This window comes from Mus caroli, chromosome 5, assembly GCF_900094665.2.
Source record: "Mus caroli chromosome 5, CAROLI_EIJ_v1.1, whole genome shotgun sequence".
Lineage (NCBI taxonomy): Eukaryota > Metazoa > Chordata > Mammalia > Rodentia > Muridae > Mus > Mus caroli.
In genome coordinates, this window is record NC_034574.1 from 29,989,553 (window position 1) to 30,005,326 (window position 15,774).

The 15,774-nt window shown below is 53.5% G+C and overlaps 1 protein-coding gene across 4 annotated transcripts in view; it reads left to right on the forward strand.

Moving 5' to 3' along the window:
- The first annotated feature begins 5,107 nt into the window (after positions 1-5,107).
- The window catches only part of Dok7 (docking protein 7), a 32,515-nt gene continuing 21,848 nt past the window's right edge, over positions 5,108-15,774 (forward strand). Inside the window, exons 1-4 of one of the 4 annotated variants that reach the window (XM_021163925.2) lie at positions 5,108-5,286; positions 5,390-5,435; positions 12,935-13,165; positions 14,967-15,167. In XM_021163925.2, the coding sequence (XP_021019584.2) occupies positions 5,233-5,286; positions 5,390-5,435; positions 12,935-13,165; positions 14,967-15,167 (532 nt within the window). In that variant the 5' untranslated portion in view covers positions 5,108-5,232. The other 3 variants (XM_029477973.1, XM_021163924.2, XM_021163923.2) reach the window with 3 other exon arrangements.

Below are 15,774 nucleotides of genomic sequence, written 5' to 3' on the forward strand. Positions count from 1 at the left end.
TCAAGTTGCTGTCCATTATTAAGATAGCCCAGTGTAGGATATCAGGGCAGGAGACCGTAGCGGAAACCATGGAGGAAGTCTGCTTTCTGGCTTGCCTCCCTTGCTTGCTCTGCTGAGCTTTCTCATGCAGCTCAGGCCCATCTTCCTAGGGTTGACACCACCCACTGTGGGCTGGGCCCTCCTATATCAATTAGGAAATAGGAAAATGCCTCACAGACATGGCCACGAGCCAGTGGATCTGGGAAATTCTTCAGTTGCCGTTCCTTCTCCCCAAGCTGACTCTAGGTTTGTGTCAAGTTAACACTAGCTAATTAATTCTAAAGAACAAAGGCTGGAAGTTCGAGACTGGTGTGGGCATCTGCTGAGGCCTTGTGCAGAATTGTAACATGGACAACACATGGTGAGACAGAGCAAGCCACTGACTCAGGTCTCTCCTCTTCTTGTAAGCCACTAATACCATTAGAGGACCCTATTCTTGGGACCTCATTTAGCCCCAATTACCTTCTACCTCTAGCTACCAGAAACATGAGAATTTGAGGATTAGGTTCTAATGCATGGACTTTGAGGGATCCATTTGGCTATGGCAATGGGATTCTTTTACTGCTGAATTTCAGCTGTTACACTGAATCTGAAGTTATTCTCTGTCACCATTTGGAATCTATACCACTGGCTCCTGCTTTCCATTGCTACCATTGAGAAATCTGCTATAACCGTTATTATTTTGAAGTATATCAGCTAACCTAATAGTTTCTGTGCTGCCTGATCTTGGTATGAAGCTGAGGTCATTCCATCCTGTTTCTGTGTGCTAGGTTCATGTTCCCCTAGGGTTCCCATGGTGATTCAGGGATTCAGGTTTCATCTCTCCAGGAATCCCAGAGATTCATAGGTCTTGATGCTCACCCACTCCCACATGCTGGTTATTTCAGAAAGTCTTTTCTGGAACACAAGTGCCCTTAGAGCTCAGAGACATGAAACAACACCGTTTATCTAGTTCACACTTTTTAGGGATGGGCTAGACTCTGCAGGGTGGTTTTTCTGTGTTGAACTGGACTCTCCATAGTGTAGGCTTTGGGGTTATCCGTGGGTTGTAGGCTTTTATACCTCAGGAATGGGTGGCTCTTGACTGGAGCCCAGGGAGGGAGGACCATGTGAATCTCATCACCTAGCAAGCTCACCTGGGCGTGTTCCCATGACAGAGGCAATGCTACAAAAAGAAAAGTGGGGGTGAGCTTTCCTTGGCCTTTCTTTAATCAAAGTAAGCCAGGTTTAGAAGGTGAAGACGTTCATCTCTTAGTGTGAGGGTATGCATGACCACATTTTAAGGGGGGCAGGTGTAGGGAAGGGATTTTTTGCAGGTATCTTAGGTCATTTTGTGTTGCTATAACTGAACACCTGAGACTGGATAATTTATGAAGAAGTTCATTTGGCTTGCAGCCCTGGGGATTGGAGTTCCAAGAGCGTGGCTCTGGCTTCTGCTGGGTGTCTGCTGAGGCCTTGTGCTGTAGTATAATGTGGTGTAGGATATCACAGCTTGAGATAGAGCTCTTCCTCTTCTTGTAAAGCCACTAATTCCATCAAGGGGTCCCACTCCTGTGATGACACTAACCCCTATGCCCAAGCCTCACCTCCAAATACTATTAACTTAGGAATTTGAATATTACGTTTCCAAAGGGTGATCATAGGGGGCGCATTTAAACCCCTTCTATGCCTTTCTTCCTCTGTTGCCTGTGGCATTGGTTGCTGTTTCTGTCACTCAGGGGCAGTCATTAGCCATCTGAACTAATTAGCCTATATAGAGAGGTTCTCAGTCTCATGCTTCAGGGCTTTTAACCGTGATTGTCCTCATTTGCCTCAAGCCTGCAGCAGACCTAAGCAGCAGACCTTTGCAGCAGACCTTTGCAGCAGACCTTTGCAGCAGACCTATGCAGCAAAGCAATGCTCTCAGTTGAAGGCTAAGGCACAAGAGACAGAGGAAGAACCTGGTTTTCCCTGTCACACCCTGAAGACCCTTCTCAGGCCCCGCCTCTTAAAGGTCCCACTACTTCCAATAGCAATAGGAGCTGGGACCAAGCTTTGGCACGTGGGGTTTGGGAGCCACTCCAGGTCTAAAAGATAGCAGTTGCCTGGACAGAACAGCCCAGAAAAGCCTAGGCAGCGAAGCAGGCAGCCCTTCTGTTACTGCCATGTTTGGTTTCTTTGCAGCACCTGAAATAAACCTATTTCCTTAAAATAAAAATTATTATTTGGCAATTTAAGAGGCTGAAGGTTCATCCTCAGGGGGCCATCAAATTCAGCCCCCAGGTCCTCCCCGTATGAAGACAGCTGCCTTTTTGATGGGCCCTTCTATGCCTTTTTCTGTGTGCAGAAGAGAGAGCACTCTTCGGGATCTCTTTGTCATTTTATAAGGACACCTGTCCTAACAGATTAGGGCCCTTGTGTATGACCTCATTTACCGTAAATACTCTCTTAGAGGCTCCACGTCTTCATGGTCACATGGGGGTGAGAACATCAGCGAATGCACGGGGAGTTGGGGGTGGGGGATCTAGTCCATATTACCCTTCCTCTCATCATGTGACTAGTGACAAATGTTTGCCTGATAGTTTAGTTTGTGTAATGGCTGGGTTCAGAAGTGGTAGTCAGCTCTACCCACTCGGCACTTCCTGGAGTCCGATGTACAGTTTCCCTCAGTGGAGGGGGATAATGGGGTTGTGAGTCTTGGTGCCTGCCACAGCCCGCTGGAGTGTGTCTGTTCGGCATTCCCAGTTACTTAGAGATGCCAAGGCAGGCAGACAGGCCCCCTAGTTCCACCCTCCCCTGTGTATGTAAAGGGATCATTTGAGAGCCTCTTGCATATACAATCATCCCTGACAGAGGTGACAAAGCCAAGCAGCAGCAGGAAACAGAGGCCACGTGATGGTGCGCATGCTCTTGTCTGGTAGGTGGCAAGTACAGCATCTCACAGAGGTCTGTGACTGCAGAGCCACCGATGGGACAACAACATCCTGAGATCATGGGTGTGGTGGCGGCGGTCTGACTGGTCACAGTGTGTAGCAACAGTACTGTGGCGGTGAGCTCAGACAGCGGTACAGCTGTGACCACAACTGGAAGCTCCCTGTGGTGTCCAGTGTCCAGTGGTGCCAGGCAGAGGGGTGTGGGGCTAAGTGTCATCCTGCCTCACACGTGACTGGGCCTTCCTGCCATCTCACTCCTTCCAGCTGTCACCTTGATTCTTCAAGAGGCTTAACATCCTTCTGGTCAGATGCTTTGGTGGTCAGAGAGAGAGTTTCATCATGTAGAGCCCCAGCAACTCTGGTTGTAACATCTGAGGAAACTGAGGCACAAAGAGGGCCAAGGTCATAAGAATTCTTTTGACAAGGCCAGACTGAGTCCTCCATTGGCCGATTTTTGGCAGACTTGGTGACCACAGTGCTGTCCTCTAGGTCATGTGGAGTGGGAGAATAAAAGCTGTCTATCCCCATGGCGCCCGCATTTCCGGGGCCAGTGCTGGAGCAGGTGCAGCTGCCAGGCGTGGCTGGAGTTTGGGCCAAGGCCAGCACTTGGAATGCAGCAGGACGTGGCCCCTCCCTGAAGGGAAGAGCAAGTGCCAGGCGCCTGGGCTGGAGGATATGCTCATGGCCACAACCCCCAAATGACTCCACACCGGCTGTCCTGAGTCGGTCCCCAGGGGCCTTCAATGTGTGGGTAGTATGAATGGGGCTCTGTGGCCAGCAACGGTTTAGTGGAAGGCACTGGTGTGCCACATAGGTTATACAGGATAGAGGAACATACAGAGTGCCTTCCTAGACCTGGTACCCTCTCCCCAGCAAGATAACCAGGAAAGCATTAAAATCAGCCCTGTGATCCACTGAAGGTTTGCCCTCCAGATTCCCTAGAATCTGGGGCTGTGGCAAGGGCTCTCAGGTTGAGTACTGCTCTGGGGTCAGTGCTTGTGGGTCCATCCTGGCCGTGAATCCTGACACCACTCTGACCCTCAGTTTCTCTATAAGGGGTAGACAGGAAGCAGTCTAAAGAGTCTGTGTAGGATATAGTGAAGACTAGCACGCACTGCACGAACAGTTTGACACGTAGCCCTTTTCTACCCAGATCAGAGCTCCTTGGGGCCGGGGGTCAGGATGGGTAAATTCATCAAACTTCATTGTGTGTCTGAGTTTATTTTGCTAGATGCAGTTAGTTGGCAATTGTGGGTGTTCTCTGTTCTCTGGGATGCTAAGTCATGTGTCCGGGGAGTCTATGACATAGGTCTAACAAACACTTAAGTTCCACAGTAACCTGGGGTGGTTGTAGAAAACTTAGCACGGGCCTTAAGCAACCTTAAGCTGGGCAACAGGCTGAGGTAGAGAAATCCAGAGGCTCAGAGGGCATTTGGCTGGACAGGGGGATACTAGGTGAGGCTGTTACCAGGCAGCATAGCTCCCTAGGCTCTCCATGCTGTAAGACTGGTGCAAGCTGGCCTTCAGAGTAGGAGAGACCAGCCAGGGAGACCTGGGGCAATGAAGTGACATAGTGGGCTCTGGTCCTGGCAGCCACTGAGGTCTGCTCTGCCAAATACTCAAGTTGAATGGGAGGGACAGTGACCTGAAGAGTACATATGCCCACTTTCTCATCTGCCTGGAGGGTGGCCACCTCTGGCGATGGGGAAGGCCTAGGGACTGGATAATGTATTGGACCTGGGCTGTTGGTCTGTTATCAGGGGTGCCTCGTGGCCCCATGAGATGGAGGAAGGGCAGGTGCAAAGGATGAAGCCATTGAAGCCAAACCAAAACTGGGACTGAGCAGGCACAAGGCCACAAAGCCTTCTGTGGGGTTGTCTTGGGACAGTTTTCTTCCCTTTGGGAAACTGCCCCTGTCCCAGTTTCTCCTCCCAGGCTGAGTTTCGTTCTCCAGAGGCTGCTTCAGATGGTCTTAAGCAATGGTCCTGAGACCTGGCAGGAGCAACGCGGGCTGGCAGCTAGCAGAGTGCAGAGGCTGTCCAAGGCCACTGCCACCTACCGGCTTGCACTTTACTAGGGTCTTAAAGACTGAGGCCCGGGGTGCCCCGCCCAGTCTCCCCCACATCCAGGTCCCCGTGTCGCTGCGCCCCGCCCGCCGCGCCGGGCCCGCCCTCCTGGCGCAGCCCAAGGCCCTCCCGGAGCTATTTTGAAAGTGACCCTGGGCTCGGGCGCCCAGGACGCGTGGAGAGGGCGCAGCGGGCGGCGGGAACCATGACAGAAGATGACCGAGGCAGCGCTGGTGGAGGGCCAGGTCAAGCTGCGGGACGGCAAGAAGGTTGGGGCGCCGCGGGGGCGCGGGGCGGGGGCGCGCTCGGGTGGGGGCGGGGGCGCGGAGCGGGCGCGCGCGGGCGGCTTCTCACGCTGTCCTGTCTCCGCAGTGGAAGAGTAGGTGGCTGGTGCTGCGCAAGCCATCGCCCGTGGCAGGTGAGCGGCGGGGCCGCGGGCGGGGCGGCGGGTGGCGGGTCTCAGCGAGCCATCGGGACCCTACCGGCCCTACAACCGGTGGCTGAGGTGCCAGCTCTCCCGAAATAGCCGCGGGGGAGCCGCTGAAACCCAGCCCCACGGCGGTAACCGGAGAGTCGAAGCCGCTCGGGCGCCCGGACCCTGGGACCTGGCCACCCGCAACACAGACTTAACCGGTCCCCGAGTGTGGTGTTGTGGGGGGTCCCAGTTCCTGTGTAGGCCAACACCTTTCCTGGACCAGCAGAAGCCCAGAGGGGCTGCAGCCTTCCCATGGAGGAGCAGGCAGAATGTGCCTCGGTGACATAGGTGTCCTGGTGAAAATGTTTGTATCAGGAATTCCTAAGCCGCATCCCAAGCAGTGCCACCTCCTCCCAATCCCATACCCTCAGGTAGAGAAAAGATGGTCTGCCCGGTAGGAAGAGTCCCGTTTCTGTGTCCCAGGACCTTTACTTTGTTTGGGGGAGACACACTTCTGAGAAAAGAAAGTGGTACCAGGGTCTGCTCCCCTCAGTATGAGGAGAGCCAGGAAGGAGCCAGGGCAGCTCTGCAGCTCCAGCCTGGGACTGCAGCTGTTTCAGGAGACAGGTGCCTTGGAGTTGGCCCAGGACCCAGGGGTCTGTAGGGGAAGTTGGGTGGGGGCGCGTGTGTGGCAGCCTCACACATGTGCAGGCAGCCAGAGTGACTTCCAGGATGCTGGTGCCTGTCAGCTCCCAGGAGGGGTGGCACAATTCACTAGCTGCTTTTGTGAACAGTCTCCTTTTGTCTGGCCCCTGGTTCCACTGTGTCTTCACTCAGTCCTTCAAGCCCAGACCTTCTGTGGCAAAGCCTGGGGGATGGGGGGTGGGGCGGTCCTTGTCTTTGGCATCCCAGGATATCCAGGAGAGGGTGATTGGAGACTGGGGAGGGGAAGGGACCCTGGACACTGCCAGGCTTGGGGGCTGGATGGAGCAGTAGAGAAGTAAAGTCCACAGTGAATTTAAGTGGCTTTGATGAGCTGGGTCCGTGTGTGCCAGTCTGGCTGGTGAGGGATCCTGGGGAAGACTATGGAGTTAGGTCTGTCCCAGAGAGCATCCCGAAGTGTGCTCACCGACTCTGTGGGATCTGAGAGCCTCATGTATTCTAGGCAGTGAGTAGGCCAGAGGTCCCTAGGGGTGGGACTGGCAAAGGAACCTGGATTACAAGCTGTCCCCAGATGGGGCTCTGAGGTTGAGCTGGGGTGTGTCAGAGGTAGGAAGTGACTGAGTCAAAAGTGGAGGGTGTGGCCTGTCTCTCTAGCCTGTCCCTCCTGAGACTACTTGCTGTCCCAAGACCTCTTCCTGAGCTACACAGCCCAGAACTTCTATCTCCCACTGTGGCTTTCCCCTCCCACCTGCCCATCTTATCCCACTGGAGACTGAATCTTCCCTATCCCTCCCTCTAGACGGAGGATGACACCTGTGTCCTTGAGGACCTGAAGTCTGGACTCTGTTGATCTGGTATGGGAGAGAGAGAACAGCTCTGTTTTCTTGTCCTGAGAAACCAATGGGTCCTTGGCTTTAAAATTGTGACTTCCTTTGTGGAGGCTCATGGGAGGTAGTTGAGAGGGACTAGGAACACGGAGTTCTTTATCAGCTCTCTCTCTCTCTCTCTCTCTCTCTCTCTCTCTCTCTCTCTCTCTCTCTCTCTCTCTCTCTCTCTCTCTTCCTCCCTCCCATCCTCCCTCCCCACCAAGCACAGCTGCTGGGCCATCGTGCCCCAAAGGGCCTGCTGATGGGAAGTTCTTCCTACCAGGCTTGTCTCAGTGTGAGATCTCAGAGTGGGACTGTGTTCCTGGTGAGGGATGGACGTCTGGGTCATCTCTCTGGGCAGACCTTCAGGAGAGGGGTGCTCTGGTTCTGTCCTGGCCAGTGGCTCACTGAGATCAGAACTTTGGGTCTTAACCTGTCTTCTTTGTGGTGTGGTCTCTTGGTGGAGAGCTCCAGACAGCCCATGGAGCATCCTCAGCAGTGGTTATAGACAGCTGGACAGTATTCTCAGAGAGTGCTAATCTGCTGCTTCCTATGTGGGCTGTTTTCAGGGGCTTCATCTAGCTTGGGAAATCCACTAGGAGGGAACCACATTCTGAACATGGCAGAGAAGCCAGGGTCCAGTCAGAGAGGGGTAAGGGAGGTTTTATACCCTGTCTTTCTCTGGGGCTTTGCCCTTCATTCCTGAAGGCTAGGGATCCCTAGCTCAGCCCCATCTATAGGCAGCTATGGTATGACTGTCCCAGAGAGTGCATGACCCCACCTGCAGGAGAATGCTCCACCCACTGCTCATGAGGACTGCAGAGGTCTCAAGCCCACACACGGGGACAGAAGCCTTGAAGATGGAGTCCTATGCAAGACAGAGCTCAGGAAACCTTAACTTTGAAGTTGGTAGCTCTGAACATGGCAGGTGTATTTCAGGAAGATGGAGACCCCGTGATTAGTGACCCAATACTTCCTGAGTTGGCACCTCTAGCTTTGGGTTATCTAGATCTCTGCCTCCTTCCCAGTGGGAGCGTGTGACACCTCAGCCCAAGGCTGAGACAGGGCAGGATGGCAGCTAGACCTCTCTCTTCATGGGGACATCACAGGGAACAGGAATACCTGGGTCAAGACTTGATTCAGCTCCTGTGCTATGTGGCCCAGGCAGCCACATCTTCCCTGAGTATCTTTGTCCTTAGCTGGATGCTCTAGGTTGGTCCTTGCCTGGCTATTCCCACATCTTCCAGGAAGAGGACAGAGGTGGGCCTTGTTCTACCTGGGCCTCAGCTCTGAGCCCCACCTGCACACTCTTGGGCACACCCACGTCTATGTGTCTCCCTCACCTCTTTGGAGCAGTAAACATGGTGTCTTTCCTAAGATAAAATTTGAGCCTGGGGCCTCACACTCCATCTTGTACCCATGGGTCCCCAGGCTCAGGGTGATCTCAGGTTGCTGCTTGCTTTTATCCACAGCACTTCTGAGGGTAGTTAGTGCCTCAAGGTCACTGTGACCTCCAGGGCTAGACCTGCCCCACAGCTGCGATAGTTCTCTTCTACTTCTTCCCAACTCTGCCCTCCCTGTCCCCCTCTGATCACTCTGTCTTCCCTGCGCTGTGTCCCTCCACCCAGAGGCTTCAGCTCTGCCTGTCCCTCCTGCCCTTTGTGTGGCCCTGGGCCCTGGCTGAAAGGCTTCAGTGAGCTCATGACAGCTCCATGGTTATTTTTACATCTTTAGATGCCTTCCAGCTGCCTGCCCACATGGCCATTCCATGTCCAATGGGCTTCATAGCTCCGTCTAGGGAAGACCCCAGTCTCAACTGTACCCCTGAAAGTCTTCCCTAATATCCTCATCCTGCCCCTGTCCCAGAAGCCATCTTTGCCTCCACTGGCCCCTGCCAACCTACAGACATTCCTGTGGCTCCTGCCTGGAGCACTGGGGCAGGTTCAGATATCAGCTCAGAGACTGTTCCTTCCCGTGCCCTTGTCCAGCCCAGCAGACCCACAGTACCCCTTAATGGGGCAGGACAGGAGTCTGAAGCCATGCTGCCCCTGGGTGTCTGTTCTCTATCCAGTAGCCAAGGCTGGGTCAGCCTTCCATACTCAGTACTCTTTTTTTTTTTTTTTAATTTTTTCAAGTTTTATGTATTATATCTAAGTACACTGTAGCTGTCTTTAGACACCCCAGAAGAGGGCGTGAGATCTTATTACAGATGGTTGTGAGCCACCATGTGGTTGCTGGGATTTGAACTCAGGACCTTTGGAAGAACAGTCAGTGCTCTTAACCGCTGAGCCATCTCTCCAGCCCCCCATACTCAGTACTCTTAAAACGAACTTCTGGGACCAAGCCTTCCTGGCTCACGTCCCTGTGACTTGGTTCTCTTGTTCTCCTGGTCCTTCAGGTATTCATAGAGCTCTCTGGGCTTTTGTTCTGACTGTTTCTCGTGGGGGCTGCTAAGCTTGGTCCCTGAGGGGTCATTATTTTGCTCATCCCCAGAGGTCACACCCCCCACCCCCACTCCCACCATCAGGTTGCCTCCATTCTTGTTCATCACATAATACTATGCCAAAAATTAGCTGTTGACTTGTATGTTGGTTTATATGTCCCTGTGTCTCCGCCCATTGGTCCAGGTCCCTAGGAGATGAGACGGGCTGACAGAACTGGAGTTAGCAGGATACGGGTGGGACATTTAGAGTAGTTGATGTCTCAAGGGAGCCCCTTCCATTTAATCCATCCAGTTGCCTCTTTGCCCCAGGCTCACAGAGCCACATGCCAGAGACTGAAGACCCCAGCAGTGACTGTGGCTTCCATAGCCAATCCCGGAGCCACCCTGCCCTGTTTTTCTTGAAATGAAGACAGTGTTCTGAAGCCTGTGCTAGCTTCCTGTTGCTGCTCCTTGGAAACCCGAGCACCACAAACTGCCTTCCAGCAGCAGAGCTCGTCCCTTTGCAGGTCTAGGACAGAGATGTGAGAGCAGCCAGGGCAGGCCCACAGGCTCACTGCCTCTTCTCGCTCATAGTGTCTCTAAATATCCGTGACCCGTGGCCCTGTGGCTCCACCCCTGCCTGTGTCCATGGGGCCTTTCTCATACCTAGTCTTGTGATCTTGTGTCTCATCTGAGAATGTGTCAGTGTCCCCAGGATAACTGAGGGGCCTGTCTCCCAATCCACAGTTTAAGTCTTTCCCTAGATGTCACCTTTACAGGTCCCTAAGGCTGAAAGTGGCCACCATTCATCTCCTGTAGATGCAAGAAGGGGGTCACTGACTCTCACTGTCCCAAGGCACAGTTTTGTGTCCCCAGAGATCACATAGATTGAGGGGTAGCATCAGACCTTATCAGGGAGGTCTTTCCTGTGGCTCTTTAAACCAGTCAAACACCAGAAGTGAACAAACTCTACCCTAGGGTAGACATGGACCATACAGAGTCCACTGCCTGTATCATCTGAGGTGTCACCAGAAACCACACAGCCTTCCCATACTGCACTGTGGGCTTCTGAGTGGAGTGGTTGTGATAGAAACTGCTGTCCCTGCAATGCTAAGGTATTTATGGTTGGTGTTCTAAGGAAAAGTTTATTGATACCATTCTTGTCCTATCATTAAGACTATTAGCTTTCTGGATGAAGGGGTGACAATCTGGTGTTCCTAAAACAGCCGGCTGTTCCTGGATGAGTATCAGACTCTGCTATGCTATCACAGGGTGAGGTTGGGCCACCATTAGGTGTCTGAAGGAACTAGATAAGTGGGTAGATACTGGTCCTGATGGCTGTGCTGAGGGATGCTGGACTCGCAGAGGTGGGGTGGGATGTGAAGAGGACGGTCGGGGAGCTGAGGGTGGCCTGCTGGTGAGCATGGGAGGAGGCTGGGCAGTTCTCCAGGATGGCAATGCTGAGGGCTGAAGGACAGTCAGGTTTATGGACCAGACTGGACTGAGTGGCCGGTGTGTCTGTTGGGTGGGCAGCCATGTCAGCATCAACAGGCAGCTGCAGAAGCAGGACATTGGCTCAGATGCTACAACTGTCATGATGGGTTCTCAGGGGAGGAAGGGCCTGGGACTGTGGAGTCCTGCCTGCCAGGGACTTGCGAGGTGAAAGGAGCCAGGGCTATTTGGCCCCAGTGGGCTCAGTCATTGGTACATCCTGGCCACACCTCACGAAGATCGGCAGACAGCCATGTTGGCTACAGCTGAAAGCAGTGTGGGAATGTGTGAGCACGTGGTAAGTGCGCCCCACATGTGGGCTCTTACACCTTCCCACATTCAGTTCTCAGGGCCTGTGTTACAGAGGAGGACACTGGCACTGACCACCGGAGGGAGGGGTGTCCTCTGTTCCTGCCATCCTGACACTAGGATCTGACTGATATTAGAGCCTTGGCTATGCGCACCCTCGTGGTCCCTATGATTTCCTTTGTGGAGCCCCCAAGTGTGTCTGTGGGGACCTCGGCTGACATGTTTGGGAATGCTTCCGAGGGACACATTTTGTTTTTGTTATCTTGTCGTTTACTTGCTTCTGGGCCCAGTTTCTTGCTTTGTGCCAGTGGACCTGTCATTCAGAGTCTTCTCGCCAGTGTCTGAGAGAAACTGAGCCAGAATCCCCGAGGCAGCGGGCGGTCAGGAGGTGGATCCCTGCACGGTGCTCCCTCCACCCCTGACTGATGGGTATAACAACGAACAGGCTCTCAAACAGGAAGCGGAGACCACCCCCTGTTTGTTTTTGTACAAGGAAGGGTTTATTTGGGGCTTACTGTACCAGGGGGGTAAGAGTCCACCACCATGAGGCTGAGGAGCACGGCAGGCAGGCAGGCAGGCAGGCAGGCAGGCAGGCAGGCAGGCAGGCAGGCAGGTGTGGTGCCGGAGCAGTGACTGAGGGCTCAAGTTTGCTCCACAAACAGGAAGTTTATAGCCTAGCTGCTTTGGGAGATAAGATCTTATGTCCTGTAGTTACTTGCGATGTAGCCGAGGCTGGACCCCAGCTCCTGGCCCTCCTGCCCTCACCTCCCCTTGGTTTTGTGCATGGGACACAGCTGGGCTTACTGGTGAACGTGCTGCCTGACTGCTTGCCCACCCAGTTGGGCCCCAGAGGAAGAGCGTTTGTGGCCCCAAAAGCTCTGGCCCTCATGGAAAGCTTGCGGGCCCCTCCATGATCCTGGCTCTCAGGCTCTGGTTAGGGAAGGAGGGAAAACCACAGAGGCTTTGGGAGTCATGGTTGGGATTTGGGTCCCTGTGTAAGTCTGCTGAGGCTGTTTGCAGGAATGTCTGGCTTGGCTCTGAGTTCTTTGTGGTTTTTTATCCAGTCTCTTCTTGGTGAAGCCCAAGGTAGCCATTCATTTAGCACCATGGGCTATTTGGGGTTGCCGGGCATGAAAAGTGTTTATGTGTTTGCTTTGGGCACATGAGCCTACACCATCCCCCACAGGTAGGCCCTTAGGTCCAGGTACTGCTGGGGTGACAGCCTGACTCCTGGGGAACCTTCTGACTAAGGCTGATGGTGACTGTGGAGGGCAGAGAAGTGTGAGCATGGCTTGCACTAGCCTACCCAGCTTCCCCAGGGAGATTACCTCATGGGGAGCAGCACCTCTGCGGTGCAGTGCTGTGGCAGATGAGAAATGCATTTGGGGTAGAATTCCAAGATACCTTTTCTCTGGAGGGCCTGGGAGTGGAGACTCAGCCCTCTCCGCTGCAGCCAGATTAGACTCAATCACCACCCTACTACACAAACCAGGCAAAAAGGGGCCAGAAGCACAGGGGCTCAGGGTAGGCCCAGGGTCCTGTGGGATGATACCTGGTAAGCTCCACCCACCCAGAGCAGGAGTAGGCAGGGCTTACTCTTGTCCTGTGGGGTGGGCAGGTCATTTGCTCAGTGTCAGCCTTGAATCGCAGTCTCTGTCCAGCCGTGCCGAGTCCTTCTAGGAACCATGGTAAGGGAATGGGCCGTGAACAGGACAGGCAGCAACCTGATGATCTCTCGCCCATCTGAACAGACTGCCTGCTGATGATGGTCTACAAGGACAAATGTGAACGCTCCAAGGGCCTTCGGGAGCGCAGCAGCCTTACCCTGGAGGACATCTGTGGCCTGGAGCCTGGCCTGCCCTATGAGGGCCTGGCCCACACTCTGGCCATCATCTGCCTGTCTCAGGCTGTTATGCTGGGCTTCGATAGCCATGAGGCCATGTGTGCCTGGGATACCCGTATCCGCTACGCACTGGGCGAGGGTGAGTGCCACGGGTGTGGGGTTTGAGGTGAGGACCCAGGGTCCGTCACCAGTGTGGGCTGCAGAGATGAATGAGACCCCAGGGAATCTTGTAGAAATGATACAAATGGGTGGGTGTCTCAGAGTCAAAGAGCCAGGCAGGCCCTTGCAGGTGCTCAGGCCAGGGGCTAGGAATGAACTCAGTGCCGTGGCCCGTAGAAGTCTCTTAAAATGACCCTGTTAATTTTAATTTTTATTTATTTATTTTATTTTATTTTTTGGTTTTTCAAAACAGGGTTTCTCTGTGTAGCCCGGGCTGTCCTGGAACTCAGAACTTTGTAGACCAGGCTGGCCTGCCTCTACCTCCCGAGTGCTGGGATTAAAGGTGTGCGCTACCAAGCCTGGCATAAAGGACCCTGTTAAAACTGGAACCCTTAGCTAACCAAGCTGGCCCCAAGGAAGGGCCACTCTCTAACCCCACCCTTTGTGTGGCACCTGTTCTGTATCACCCCAGAGCACATTCAGAAGGACCCATGGGGCTCATGGGGGCCACAGGGCTCGACCTGCAGGGGCTCAAGGTAGAAGGAAAGAACCAACTTCAGAAAATTCTCCCCTGACCTCCACAGGCACACTGTGGCATGTGTGTATATACACTGCCACACCCACCTCTCTCTGTCTCTGTCTCTGTCACACACATACACACACACACTGATGATGATAATGATATAATGATGTAATGATGATGGTAATGGTGGGGATGGTGATGATGATGATGGTGATGGTGATGATGGTGATGATGATAAATGAACAGCTAAAGCCCACACATGCTGAGATTTAGGCAGCTGAGGTGGTAGCTTTGCTTTCATCCATCCAAGAACGTGGAGCCTGGTGGACCTTTAGCCTGGGGTTGTGGTATGGACAGTGCAGTGAAGGTGCAGGGTAGGCAATGTTCGCTAGAAGCTCTCATCTTTCTGGAGAGTTCTCTGGTGGTGGTTCATAGCTTGGCTGCACCTCCCTCCCCATTCAGGCAGGAGAGGGGTCATCCCACTAAGGTGGTGGGCTTCCCAGGTCTCTCTATAGATGTCGAGAGAGAACTGGGTGGCCATCCCAAGGGTGGGCTTGTCAAGGACAAACCCAAGGTCAAGCTCGGCAGAGGACAAGGTGGTGTCATTACTGGGGTCCCTCTGGCTTTGGGGTCTGGATATGAAGTGGGCAGGGGACTGGCACGTGGGTACTGCAGGCAGAGGCTGCTGTTGGCTCACGGGGAAGGACTTGTGAAGTGGGTGGGGTGTTCTAGGAGAGGAGGAGGAAGAAGGGACCAAACTCCTGGCTGTGCTCCTTAAGGGCTTTCTAGGCAAAGGGCTGAACTGATGGGAGACAGGCCCATGGCAGCATCTAGCTGCCTCCGACCCATGCTAGTCTCAGGCAGACCTGCCAATCATTACCCCCTAGTCTAGACACAGTATGAAACATACTCCACTCCTGAACTTTGCTTTCCCATCTCTGAAATGGGAGCACATTGGCTGTCTTGATGGGAAGGGTCCATACGGAATATTCTCAGTGCTGGGCAGAGGGTGGTCCCCTCAGGGAACTTGCTTGTTTCTGACTAGGAAGGATCCTGGAATATAGATGCGATATAAGTGGGGCCCACTGGTGTCTTGGCACTTCACGGCATGTGTCGTTTATTCATGGTTGAGTGGCCGTGGGAGGAATGTTGCCTCGCCCCATCTTCCCACGTGCTTCCATGGGAGCACGGCTACCTGCCACCCCTCCCACCACAGCCGCCCCTTGGTAATATGCTTTTCTCACTGTCTGGCCCTCAGTGCACAGGTTCCATGTGACAGTAGCTCCTGGTACCAAACTGGAGAGTGGCCCAGCCACTCTCCACCTCTGCAATGACATCCTGGTCCTGGCCAGAGACATCCCTCCAACCGTCACGGGGCAGTGGAAGCTGTCCGACCTCCGGCGTTACGGGGCTGTTCCGAATGGATTCATCTTCGAAGGCGGGACCAGGTGTGGGTACTGTAAGTACACTGTGCGTGGGGGACACTGGGGACACTTGAGCTGATGGGCCTACGCATTTTGGCTTGGGGACCTGACAGGAGGCTGTGGGCTGTTTCCCCAAGCAACAGGGCTGCAGTTGCTTAAGCTGGGCACTGAACCTGAATGCTGGCTATTTCTGGGGATGGGAGGGAGCTTGAGGGATTCTGGGAAACTCCAGAGAGCAACTTTGTATCACTGTGTGGCTTGTGTACGGGATCAGTGTCAGAGTCCCTTCTGTTAAAGTTGAATGAAAAAAAATTACCTGAAAGGGACCCTGAGTGGGTTCCCGTGGATGTCACAGTCAGAGAAGTACATTCATTGATCCAAAAGTCCTCTAGCCCAGTGGTTCTCAGTCTTCCTAATGCTGGAACCCTTTAGTACAGTTCCTTGTGTTGTAGTGACCCCCTACCATAAAATTAATTTTGTTGCTCTTTCATAACTGTAATTTTGCTACTGTTATAAATCACAATGTAAATATCTGATAGGCAGGATATCTGGTGTGTGACCCCTGTGAAAGTGTCATTCTTGCTTCCCTCCTTCTCTCTCTCTCTCTCTCTCTCTCTCTCTCTCTCTCTCTCTCTCTCTCTC